Source organism: Oncorhynchus mykiss, chromosome 22 (assembly GCF_057628025.1).
Source record: "Oncorhynchus mykiss isolate SJ-2025 chromosome 22, ASM5762802v1, whole genome shotgun sequence".
Lineage (NCBI taxonomy): Eukaryota > Metazoa > Chordata > Actinopteri > Salmoniformes > Salmonidae > Oncorhynchus > Oncorhynchus mykiss.
The window spans coordinates 6,984,632-6,998,083 of NC_143043.1; the positions used below are offsets into that span (position 1 = coordinate 6,984,632).

Consider the following 13,452-nt stretch of genomic DNA (forward strand, 5'->3'; position numbering starts at 1 on the left):
TCTACACACAGCCTACTTCATTGTCACCATATTAGCTAATGTTATTTTTCAACAGCTAGCTACTAAAACTTATGCATTAATAAACCCGCTACAATCCTGCAGTAGAGTAAGCAGTTACACCGGCGGGCCCCGGTGGAAATAAATTAATAAAACCAAAAGCTTACCTTGACTTGGAAAAGTTCCAGTGTTGATAGCCATAGCCAGCTAGCTAGCTATCATAGTATCCCTCTCTGTTTGAGCAAGCTAAACTAGCTAGCTGCATTCACTAGCTAGGTAAGTGAAAATAAAATACAGCTAGCTCTATTGCTCATACTTCTTCATTTTGAAAGACATTTGTTTAACCATTGTCTCTCTCTGAGTAAACTACTCAACACTAGCTAGCTGAAGCTTATGCTTTCAGTACTAGATTCATTTTCAGATCCTTTGACTGGGTTGGCAGTTAATACTGCTAGAGCTCTGATCGGATGGAAAAATTGCTCCAGAAGTTGTCATAATTCCTGCATTAGTCCATGGAAGGGGGTGAGAACAATGAGCCTCCTAGGTTGTCCAGAAGGTTGTCCAGAAGTCAATGTCTTCTGGCTACACCATAGTGCTACCCCAGAGAGTGCTGTTGAGGCTACTGTAGACAATGTGTTTTAATCGTTTATTTGGCGACATGTGAATATATTTAGTATAGTTTTATCTGAAAAGGACACCTATGAAATGTTTCACAATTTATTTTTCTGAAATTCACTGAGGATGGTCCTCCCCTTCCTCCTCTGAGGAGCCTCCACTGGTACATGGTATGGTTTTAAGAATTTAAATTGTTAAAGTATCGACTGCATAGGGACTCAGAGTTGGAGGTTCATGTAAAATATATAAAAAAAACTCTAGTCTGCGCTCAACTCTGTGGATTAAATCATTGTGTAGTTGAGGTACTTGGCAAGACAGGAGGATGCTCTACACTGAGGATGCCCGTCCACCGCTGTCGTGAATGCTAGCCTAATCCAGCAAAGAGCAATTCAAGACATGCCGGTTTCTAAAGAAAGTGTCAGGCAGGTGCAGCAGGACGAACGGGAACTTATTTGAACCCTTCTCTGGGTTTGAATGGTGTCATATTCCCTCACCATCACTGAGAAAGACATCCCAGTAGAGTGTGGGGACTGCTGCAGTCAATCAACCTCCACTACTGTGAAGCTTTCACCTTCTACAGACATAATCCAGTCATATCCTCTAACAGTAAGAGGACAAGTATACAATATACCTGCTTTCGTGTTCACACTTTTCACTATTTAACTCCAACTACAGAATATAGGACACATATACAGACAGCTTAAAAACAAGGTCACAATGTGACTAATTTTAACTTTAGCTATAATCCCTCAATTAGGACATCCAATTCAGCTTCTAAACACTGGAAACAAATCAAATATTAGGCTAGCATTTGATGTCTAACCAAGGTTGCTATGTAGATTTCACAATGCATCAAGAAATTAGTTCACTGCAGACATTAACACGGAATAGCCTACATTAAACAGGCGGTGATCCCAGCACACTGTGGTGAACTCTTACCAGTATATTCATGCAAACTTCCCACAGGCTGAGCTCCAGGCCTGCCAACACAGCACTTGACATCCAACACCACACTAGGGGAATCAACATAGCTGGGAGGGCAAATGGAACTGAGGTGAAAGAAGACAGTGGAGCTACTGTGCAATTCTCTCATCTTCTATCAAATGCCCTCTAGCTTCTCTTGACAAGGTGATCGATAAATGTTTTAGGATCATCTGACAAACAAAACACTGTGCTTAACTAATCTAACACCTCTGTACACTCTGCACTTGCTAAATCACTGTTTTGTTTATTGAATGTATGAGGTAAGTCCCTTACATTCATATTCATCTTCTAATTCCAAGGAGTCAATGCCTCCTTAATCATCAACACTGTGTACTATTCAAAAGACTCAACTGTGAGGACAAGTTGCCTGTATTTTTTTTACTGCTTTCATTTCCATATCCCACCCTTTGGTCTGAAGAATGCTCCTGAGTTTCTTGTATTGAACACATAGTGGGCTCGCTGTTTGTCATCCATAAAATTTTACTAACTTCATTAGGGATGGGAATTGCCAGGGACGTCACGATTTGGTATCATGATACTTAGGTGCCCCTAAGTAGTTTCCCCCTACCCCTACTGTTCGTGTGAATACGTTTTCAACGGTTAATATTAGTAACTCTGATGTAGCCATAAGATGTTTATCATTAATGGCATACAAAGAGAAGTTTAATTCAGATTAACTGCCTCTTAGTGTTAGTTTATAAGAATAACATGAAAAGTTGGAGTGATGCAGCCTGACAGCGTTAGTGCCAGGGTTAATCTTTCAAATGCACCATCGAATTAAACACATTTCAACATTTTCTATGAACTTTTACCAATGCAAGATTTATTATGGTGACGTGCCAGAAATCCTTGTTTGAATTATTATATTGAAGTGTTTGACATTGGCAAAAAGTACAGAATTACAAGTGTGCAAACCTCCTGAGCCAGAACATTCCTTCCGACTGTGTGGTCTCCTCTCCCTTGTCCATACTAAGTCAAGGATACACATATTATAATCATACATTGAAACTTTTCCTAAGCCTAATACTGCTCTGCACAACAACCCGTATAGAAACAAGATACAGTTGAACCACCTCAACAGCTCAAGCTCCTGATGCCTCGAAGCCTACACTTAAAAAGGCTCCATTACCAGAGTCATTTGCCATGCCTTTTCCATGGAGTGGCCATTTCCAGTTATCTATTGGCATGCGCCATTAGACCCCCACCCCCCGCGACAGACCCAATCTGAAGGCAGGGTGCAGTAACAGCTGATCTTTAGGGCCTTTCTATTTTTAAAGCCTGTGTTGCAGAATCGGTCTGCTCATCAGGATTGACATACCATCCTGTCAGAGGGCTGCCATTGTGGGACTCGACCCAGCCTGCACTTAAAGGCACAGTATTTCTCTAACTGTGTATAGCAGTTACAGCCCTGAAACTACAGCAAGCTACCGTTCTACGACAACAGCAAGCTGTCCACTGACAAAGTGTTTTTAAACACTCAGGAAATGTGCAAGGGCAGCTGTGGGGAACTGCCCCTTAAAATGTACGTATCAAACCCTAAAAACTACCAGCAGACATCACCAACTACAGCATGTTCTCCACACTGCACATGGTCTACAACAAGCAACAATGACTAAACTTCAAGAAAGTGTAGCCCCAGACAAATACCCCCAGACTGTAAAGTAAATAGCAATCTGCTAACTTGATACCAGAAAATCATAACATTCAGATAGCCAACTGCTACTGACTTGGGAAGGGTAATCATGAAGCAACAGTCACTAGTGAGTCAGGTGTCTGAGGTGAGATGCAACATCCGGTATGAGTCTTAACAGAATCGCACTTCCTTCCATTCAACAGTGCTGTTCCTACCCTGGGAGCATAGTGGTAAAGTAAAGTACACCCTCTAGAAATGTACTACTGAAATTGCCTGAGCTGTATCACATGTAAGACAGTGACTCAAGATACTTGTCTTTTACAGCATGATAGGACTGTTTAACTAGAACTATAAAAAGAGTGTGTTGGCACACTCAGGAAGTCACCATATGGAACTGCATTTCAAGGCCTTCAAAGCCAGGTTCGGAACCTGACTTCCCATGATCATATGCGACAAGTTGACATTTTGCCCATTTGGAGTATTATATGCCTGATATGGACATAACATAGGCTTTATGGATAAAATCAGATAAGGCAAAACAATATCCTTATGGCTCTTTAGTAATGGATAATTGATAAACAATTCAAAAATTTTCAAAAAACAGTGCTGACGCACTTACCTAACTAATGCTTGTGGCTAAATGGAAGCAAGTCTTCGCAACAATGTTCCAACATCTAGTGGAAAGCCTTCCCAGAAGAGTGGAGGCTGTTATAGCAGCAAAGGGTGGACCAACTACATATTAACACCCATGATTTTAGAATGAGATGTTTGACGAGCATGTGTCCACATACTTTTGGTCATGTAGTGTAGCTAGCCCTCTCACTCACACAAGCCAGCCATAGAGGAAGGTTCATCCAGCCATAATTGTACCAAACATGTAGCTAGGATGCTATTGATACTCATGTCAGAGTAAACTAGACTGATCTATCAAATGGTTGGGTGGTTAATGAAATCTAAAGTCGCTAGCTATCTGTCATGGTAAATGCATATCAGGGAACATCAGTTGTCGGTCTAGCCAACTAAAACACGTTCAAAAGATTTTTATTTATATATATATATATATATATATATATATATATATATATATTTTTTTTTTTTTTAATTACTAATATTCTATTGAGGAGCTAGGTGCAGACATGCCAGATGATCAAGCATACAAAAGGCCCTTGGCGTCAGGTAAGGTTTGATTTGGACTAGCAATCTTTTGTTGATGAAACGTTTCCCACGTTGTGTCATATATGGACTCTGACAAAAGATTTATAGGCCTAGTTTCATAATGTGCTAGCCATTTACCACTGCTCCAGAGTCCAATGGCAGCGAGCTTTACACCACTCCAGCTGACACTTGGTATTGCGCATGGTGATCTTAGGTTTGTGTGCGTGCGGCTGCTCAGCCATGGAAACCGATTTCATGAAACTACCGACGAACAGTTCTTGTGCCAACATTATTCCAGAGGCTCGGTATTGAGTGTTGCAACCGAGGACAGACTATTTGTAACCACTTCAGCATCTGGCAGTCTGGTTCTGTGAGCTTGTGTGGCCTACCACTTCGTGGCTGCGCCGTTGTTGCTCCTAGGTGTTTCCACTTCACAATAACAGCACTTACAGTTGACCGGGGCAGCTCTAGCAGGGCAGAAATTTGACTAACTATGACGGTGCCACGTTGAAAGTCACTGAGCTCTTCAGTAAGGCCAGTCTACTGCCAATATTTGTCTATGGAGAGTGCATGGCTGTACGCGTCAATAACTGGTGTGGCTGAAACAGCCAAATCCACTAATTTGAGGGGGTGTCCACATACTTTTGTATATATAGTGTACATCTGTTCATAAATTAGTGTTCCTAAAAGTAATATGCATACCCTGTATACCTTACCTCTTCAGCTGTTGAAAATAATGGCAATTGTTTACACAATTCATGTGTAGACTGTTAGCTACAGCTACAGTCTGTCTCTCATAAATGAAGACTCAAATGCATCTTTCTTGCTGTCATTCAAATGGGGAGGCTCATTGGTTGGAAATTGTATTGCTAGATTGTGGGCCAATCTTGCAGTACATCACCAAATTATCACAGTAGGCAAAATGGTGGCACAAACTGTTGGTTTCAAACTAGAGATTTCTTTATATTAAGAGCAAATTCTTATTTACAATGACGGCATACCGGGGGAACACTGGGTTAACTGCCTTGTTCAGGGGCAGAACGACAGATTTTTACCTTGTCAGCTTGGGGATTCGATATAGCAACCTTTCGGTTACTGGCCCAACGCTCTAACCACTAGGCTAACTGCTGGACTTCGTGGCTAATTGAGGTAAAACAGTAATTCTGCTCATAGATTTTGCATGTATTAACTACACATTGACACATCCAGCCCAAAGCCAGAGGTTTTAAAAATAATGACATAGTTAAACACAATTCGCCAAAGTCCCGGAGCATGTCTTTAAGAATTAAAATGTACTTTTAAAATAAACAAAGAGTTGAGGTATGACAACAAAGGGACTGATTAAAAAAACATAGGCCTATAGATCACAAACCTATCTTATTACAGTGCATGGAGAAAATGTTCTGCTAAATTGAAAAGAAATTCCAGCACACTGGAGATCTTGATGCTCCACAGATATAATGGATCTATTACAAACGATTTGGTCTCAATAGGACTTCATTAGGGTTTAATCTGTTTAGCATCAAGATCACCAGTTTCTTTTGAATTTAACACAAAGAGACAGGAAGTGCGGGTCCACCAGGAAGAGTGAGTGCGCCAGTCACAACATGAGTAAGGCACGACTTCAGCACCTGTCAGAGAACCAACAGCATATCACTGCTGCCAAGACTAAACCATACTGGGAAGGGATTCTTGCAGGTTAGCACATGTAATGCAAAATGAAAGTGAAATAAGAAGTTAGTGCTACATGGCCACAAACAGGATAAAGGTGATCATTGCCACCTGCTCCAAGAACATGTAACCTAGTCTACATTCATCAAGGGAAATTTATACATCAGTGCTTTTGTGCACATAAAGTAGGATTAAAACTATACAGTGAGTTAGCCAATGAATTAGTCATTGACACACAATTTGTTCTTTATGTTGGGCACGTGTCTGGCACTGAACAGGCACCATTTAAATTTGCAACCAAAGCAACAATGAAATGATTATTTACAAACCTATATTTTGTCTAGACTGCTAGAGAAAAGCAAACTAATATAGTATGAAAAGGACATTTTCACTTTTGGGGTCCAGTGGGCTATACTTTATTTCCTCGTGCGCTTATTGTGTCAAAAATATATATTTCTGCCGCTGGGAGAAAGGAAGGGAACAAAATGAGGGTGTAATTATATAAATACTGAGTAGTGGAAGTTGAATGGAAGTGCAAAGAACTTTCGTATTGTTCTCATCTAAAATACGTACCTCTCTTGATATGAGATTAAGGGCATCATCCTCGGCCGTCGACCTGTCCTTATTGGGATTTCTTTTTCGTCCGGTGCCCTGAGTCCCCATGTCTTGGTTTCTGACCGATAATTAGGCTACTGGTCCAATTCGTTAAACGTAGAAGACAAATCCAAAGCACGTCGAGGAAAGTACTACTGTCACAATGTTGGGAGCAACATTTGTCAAATCATAAATTCGTTACCGCGCGCGACATTGGTCATGGAGTTACATCCGTCTTCAAGACCTCTTCCTGTGTTGTTCCTAGCCAAACGCTAAATTGCAACTTTGTAACAAATGTTTGTCTTCGTTTGTATTGAATCCGCAGATTTTTAACACCTGTTCTTCCCAGAGGAATTCACAAATAGTTGAGTGCTTCATAAAGATACGTTGACTGGCAATACATCTATTCAGATATGGAATCAAAAATATTTTATAGCCTATGTAATAAAGAGATTACATAAAAATACAACCTAAAAAAATAAAACTTGGTGAACACGCTTGGAAGGAGCCACGATGCTGTCAAAGTATCCTAAAGTTGAGTCGGTCCCGGATGAGGACATGACCGAAATACGGGGCTCACGCAGCCTTCTCCTACCGCACTCTCTCACACCCTCTCCGCTATTTTTAATGATGAGTGGTGAGAGCTAAAAACAGAAACCTTATCTTGTAGACTTCTTCTTAAAGGCGTAGACTATGACTAATAGATCTGCATATTTCACAACAATATTATATTTGATCCACATATGTTAAAAAAACTGGACATAATATAGGTTCTGTAGAACATGACCCTTTCCCTCCATGTTCATTCAGTTAAGTTCCTATGAAGTTTCTCAAAGTGATTGGGGTATTTGTATTTTCTTGGAATGATATCATGTGCTTTCCAAGTAGTAGAATATTCAGATTGTAGACTAGCAATAAACTACCAAATATGGTTGGTAATATTATGGTAACTTAAATTCTATTGAGTCATGGTTGTTGCTCCATAAACCAAACTGTTGCCTAAATGTTGATCCGTGTTACCTATAGGAAGTCTGATAAACTCATTGTCTTGATCATAGACGCGATAATACCCAGACAATAACATATTGAGAAGTGTAGTTAAAGTTATTGGAACCCGGAACATTAACCACGTTTCACCCAGTTTTTATGACCATAATAATCATACCCATCATGCCTTTTTATCATACCTATAAAAAAAATGACAGCTGCGACGGAAAGAGGAAGTTTCGGTACAATTTTATAATTTGTTCGTTCGACATGGTGGGATCTTTTTGTGTTGGTAAAATTAATTGTTCAAGAAATTCCGGTGGAATCGCTTTTTTTTGCACAAATATTGACAACATATCGAAGTAAACTTGGGAGACACTGTGTTGATATGGTGTTCGGTCATCCTACTACGACTCGGTAAACCATGCCGTTTATTAGACTAGACATGAAATCAATTATGATTAACTTCACAGAGGGTGAAAGTGCACAATGATGAGCTTGATGCTACTTTCCAATACATATTGAGGGTCTTATTCGGGTGACAATGATCGATGCTTGACTACCGTTTGACAAAGAAAAATATTCTTGCTCTTATCCAAAATAATCTCATAATGTAGACTAAACTACCTGCACACCCTACCTACACTGTACTTACTCTATTTGCGAGCTGTTTGCTAGAGCTATCCGTAGAGTTGAAAATGCGATTTTTAAAAACGTTTTATTCGGTACACTTGTGCGAAAAACTACATTTTGTGTGCACAGTCATCACGCACTGATTTGTATCCGCAATAAATTAATTAGGCTGAAACACCACTGGTGAGAATTCAATTTTTTTTAATGCGAACTTTTCAATATTCGCATTAAAATGTGTCGCCAATTGGATGGAAACCTAGCTACTGTCCTGGGTGTCCTCAAACTTGGAAACCTCTCAAAAAATGATAACTCTACTTGGCATACAAGCAATGACTCCCTCTGGTGTTAGCCACATGTCTTGCAAGGAACCTGAGAGATATCTAGACTAGGGAGACTACAGGGTTGACCATTCAAAAACGTTTAGCAATAAACAAAAAACAGTCATGTTTATAGTGTACTGGTTTTGATGTTCCAATTGTGACAGGGAGAAGGTGTATCCGCTACATTACCTTGTTTAACGAAGTCCTATAATAAATAACAATACAACTAAACCAAAGATAACTAAACCAAGATAGACCACAGCCTGTCGTTTCCAACAGGAGCAAATTAATCAGTGGGCAAAGTAGGCAAGGAGGTGTGCAGAGCCAATCACGAGCTAGCGAGATCCTATTGCTGCGTTCTAGCATTAATTGCATATTTCCGTTAGGGAACGCAGACTCTGTGAAACGCTGGTATGCATTATGTCAATTCACCCTTGCACTCCTGAACAAAGCGCTGTTTAGAACATTTGGCAAAGGTTAAAGTCTATAAAACTTAGTCCACTCTGTTCAGCATGTCAACAACCATTTCAACAGTAACATCTGATACCCCAAATATCTCTTTTACCGTCTCCACAATAACCTTCAACCTGGCATTTCTGCTTTCCACAACCCGAGTCGTATTGATAACCTTACCAATAAAAGCTATGAAATCAACGTTATTCATTATCAAAGTGTCCTTTGACACTGCACATTTATGAGCATAAGATTTCTGAACAGGCCTCAAAACCATGCCAGGACAATCAAATCATATCAAATTGTATTTGTCACATGTGCCGAATACAACAGTAGACCTTAGAGTGAAATGCTTACTTAACAAGCCCTTAACCAACAATGCCTTAAGAAGTTAAAGGGAAAAAAGTGTTAAGTAAAAAACATGTCCATTTTTTAAAATAAAGTAACAAATATTTAAACAGCAGGAGTAAAATAACAAAAGCGAGTCTATATACAGGGGGTACTGGTACAGAGTCAATGTGCGGGGGCACCGGTTTGTCGAGGTCATTGAGGTAACATGTACATGTAGGTAGAGTTAAAGTGACTATACATAGATAATAAACAGAGAGTAGCAGCAGTGTAAAAGAGGGGTCTGGGTAGCCCTTTGATTAGCTGTTCAGGAGTCTTATGGCTTGTGGGTAGACTCGGTTAAGAAGCCTTTTGGACCTAGACTTGGTGCCCCGGTGCCGCTTGCCGAGCAGTAGCAGAGAGAACAGTACATGACTAGAGTGTCTGAAGTCTGACCATTTTTAGGGCCTTCCTCTGACACCGCCTAGTATAGAGATCCTGGATGGCAGGAAGCTTGGCCCCAGTGATGTACTGGGCCTTACGCACTACCCTCTGTAGTGCCTTGCGGTTGGAGGCCAAGCAGTTGCCATACTAGGCAGTGATGCAACCAGTCAGGATGCTCTTGATGATGCAGCTGTAGAACCTTTTGAGGATCTGAGGACCCATGCCAAATATTTTCTGTCTCCTGAGGGGGAATAGCTTGTCGTACCCTCTTCACAACTGTCTTGGTGTGCTTGGACCATGTTAGTTTGTTGGTGATGTGGACACCAAGGAACTTGAAGCTTTCAACCTGCGCCACTGCAGCCCTGTCGATGAGAATGGGGGCGTGCTCGGTCCTCCTTTTCCTGTAGTCCACAATCATCTCCTTTGTCTTGATCACATTGAGGGAGAGGTTGTTGTCCTGGCAGCACATGGCAAGATCTCTGACCTCCTCACTATAGGCTGTCTCATCGTTGTCGGGACCACTGTTGTGTCGTCTGCAAACTTAATGATGGTGTTGGAGTCATGCCTGGCCATGCAGTCGTGGGTGAACAGGGAGTGCAAGAGGGGACTGAGCACGCACCCCTGAGGGGCCCCCGTGTTGAGGATCAGTGTGGCGGATGTGTTGTTACCTACCCTTACCACCTGGGGCGGTCCATCAGGAAGTCCAGGATCCAGCTGCAGAGGGAGGTGTTTAGTCCCAGGGTCCTTTGCTTAGTGATGAGCTTTGAGGGCACTATGGTGTTGAACGCTGAGCTGTAGTCAATGAATAGCCTTCTCACATAGGTGTTATTTTTGTCCAGGTGGGAAAGGGCAGTGTTGAGTGCAATAGAGATTGCATCATCTGTGGATCCGTTGGGGCGGTATTCAAATTGGAGTGGGTCTAGGGATTCTGGGATAATGGGGTTGATATGAGCCATGACCAGCCTTTCAAAGCACTTCATGACTAGAGACTTGAGTGTCACGAGTCGGTCGTCATTTAGGAAGGTTAGTGTTCTTGGGCACAGGGACTATGGTCGTCTGCTTGAAACATGTTGGTATTACAGACTCAATCAGGGACAGGTTGAAAATGTCAGTGAAGACACTTGCCAGTTGGTAGGCTCGTGTCACTGGGCAGCTCGCGGCTGTGCTTCCTTTTGTAGTCTGTAATAGTTTGCAAGCCCTACCACATCCGACGAGCATCGGAGCCAGTGTAGTATGATTCAATCTTAGTCCTGTATCGACGCTTTGCTTGTTTGATGGTTTGTCGGAGGGCATAGTAGAATTTCGGGGTTAAGGGTTAAGGGTTAGAGTCCCTCTGCTTGAAAGTGGCAGCTCTACCCTTTAGTTCAGTGCGGATGTTGCCTGTAATCCATGGTATCTGGTTGGGGTATGTACGTACGGTCGCTGTGGGGACGACATCATCGATGCACTTATTGATGAAGTCAGTGACTGATGTGGTGTACTCCTCAATGCCAACGGAAGAATCTCGGAACATATTTCACTCTGTGCTAGCAAAACAGTCCTGTAGCTTAGCTTCTGCTTCATCTTATCACTTTCTTATTGACAGAGTCACTGGTGCTTCCTGCTTTAGTGTTTGCTTGTAAGCAGGAATCAGGAGGATAGAATTATGGTCAGATTTGCCAAATGGAGGACGAGGGAGAGCTTTGTACACGACTCTGTGTGTTGAGTAAAGGTGGTCTAGAGTTTTTTTCCCTCTGGTTGCACATTTAACATGCTGGTAGGAATTAGGTAAAACGGATTTGAGTTTCCCTGCATTAAAGTCCCCGACCACTAAGAGCGCTGCCTCTGGATGAGCATTTTCCTGTTTGTTTATGGCCGTATACAGCTCATTGAGTGCGGTCTTAGTACAGATGAAAACTATTGGTAAATAGTGTGGTCTACAGCTTATCATGAGATACTCTACCTCAGGCGAGCAAAACCTCAAGACTTCCTTAGATTTCGTGCACAAGCTGTTGTTTACAAATATACATAGACCATCACCCCTTGTCTAACCAGAGGCCTCTGTTCTATCCTGCCGAAAAAGCTTAAAACCTGCCAGCTGTATGTTAATCATGTCGTCGGTCAGCCACAAGTCAGTGAAACACAAGATATTACAGTTTTTTTTTATTTTTATGTCCCGTTGGTAGGATACACATGCTCATAGTTCGGCTATTTTATTTTCGATTGATTGTACGTTGGTTAATAGGACCGATGGTAAAGGTAGATTACCCTCTCGGTGACGGATCCTTACAAGGAAGCCTGACCTTCGTCTTCAATAACTCTGTCTCTTTCTCCTGCGAATGACAGGGATGAGGGCCTTGTCGGGCATCTGAAGTAAATCCTTCCCATCTGAGTCATTGAAGAAAAAGTATTCCTCCAGTATGGGGTGAGTAATCGCTGTCCTGATATCTAGAAGCTCTTTTCGATCATAAGACACGGTGGCAGAAACATTATGTACAAAATAAGTTACAAATTACGCAAAGAAACATGCACAATTGGTTACAGGATCGTAAAATGGCAGCCATCTCCTTCGGCACCAATCAAAAGCACTAGCCTTGATAGTAGGTCCACTTAATACAGGTATGTCAATGTAAGCTCCATCAGTCCGCACTGTAGTACTACCAATCTGTTTTACGGCCTCTGCATATGATACATCATGACTGATCCTATATCTCTGAGCATCTCTAGCCTTTCTCTGTACCTGGCATCCACCAAATGCTGCAGGTGTTCTCCCCCAAAATAACCCTCATATTGCTTCCACATTCCCCATAATCATGTTCCCCTCCACACTTGGCACATCGTTTCTTTCCTTTACACTGAGCATGTCCCATTCTTTAGCATTTAAAACAACGCAGTGCATATGGGCCAAATTCTCAAACAATGAAACTAAGGAATCCTATCTGTACTTTTCTCAAACCTCAGCATCACTGATAAGCTTTCACTTCTTTGACCCACTTTCCTTCTGATCAACATTTTGGCCTCAATCACTCTGCCCCCCTTCACATTTTCTTTAATATCACCCATCGACATATATATTGGGATCCCAGTGATCGTTCCATTCAATCTAGCATAAATACCAGGGACACAGCTTTTAATCGTCTTCCCATTAAGCTTTTCCATGGCTACCACACAATATTAACAATCTACCATTTCCAATGAACCAAGCTAATTTCACTTCACTTGCCTCTTTCTCTACGGCATTAGTTAGTCGGATAGGGTGTAAGTGAGGCCCTGTGGTCTCAAACACTATCACCACTTTCCACTCCAACACATCATTACTCTTGCTTCCTACCTTGACCCTCTTCATGCTTTCTTTACTAGACGCTCCACTGCTTTCTGTATCATGATCTCTCTTCTTCCTATGTCTTTCCAATATCGGCAATAGCGGTCCTTGACCCTCATCCTCCCGCTTCATACCATCAGAACTGAGACCTATATTGTTCTCATTCCAGCACAGCTGTAGCTTCACCAAATCGTTCTAAATTTCCTCCATTTCGTCCGCACTTCTCCCCACCATTTCCGACCTCCAAGACTCTCTCACACTCCCCTTCTCGCCATTCGCCATCTTGACCGATCCATAGACTATCCGTCCACCCAGCAAGGACCCCAACTCAACCATCT

The 13,452-nt window shown here is 41.8% G+C and overlaps 1 protein-coding gene across 50 annotated transcripts in view; it reads right to left on the reverse strand.

Moving 5' to 3' along the window:
• LOC110501269 (leucine-rich repeat flightless-interacting protein 2) overlaps positions 1 to 7,801 on the reverse strand; it is an 80,640-nt gene extending 72,839 nt beyond the window's left edge. For 39 of the 50 annotated variants that reach the window (XM_090215238.1, XM_090215236.1, XM_090215235.1 and 36 more), the window contains exon 1: positions 6,629 to 7,471. In XM_090215238.1, the coding sequence (XP_090071364.1) occupies positions 6,629 to 6,718 (90 nt within the window). In that variant the 5' untranslated portion in view covers positions 6,719 to 7,471. Of the gene's footprint in view, positions 1 to 6,628 lie in introns of all 50 variants that reach the window. The other 11 variants (XM_090215237.1, XM_090215225.1, XM_090215212.1 and 8 more) reach the window with 5 other exon arrangements.
• Positions 7,802 to 13,452: the final 5,651 nt, after the last annotated feature.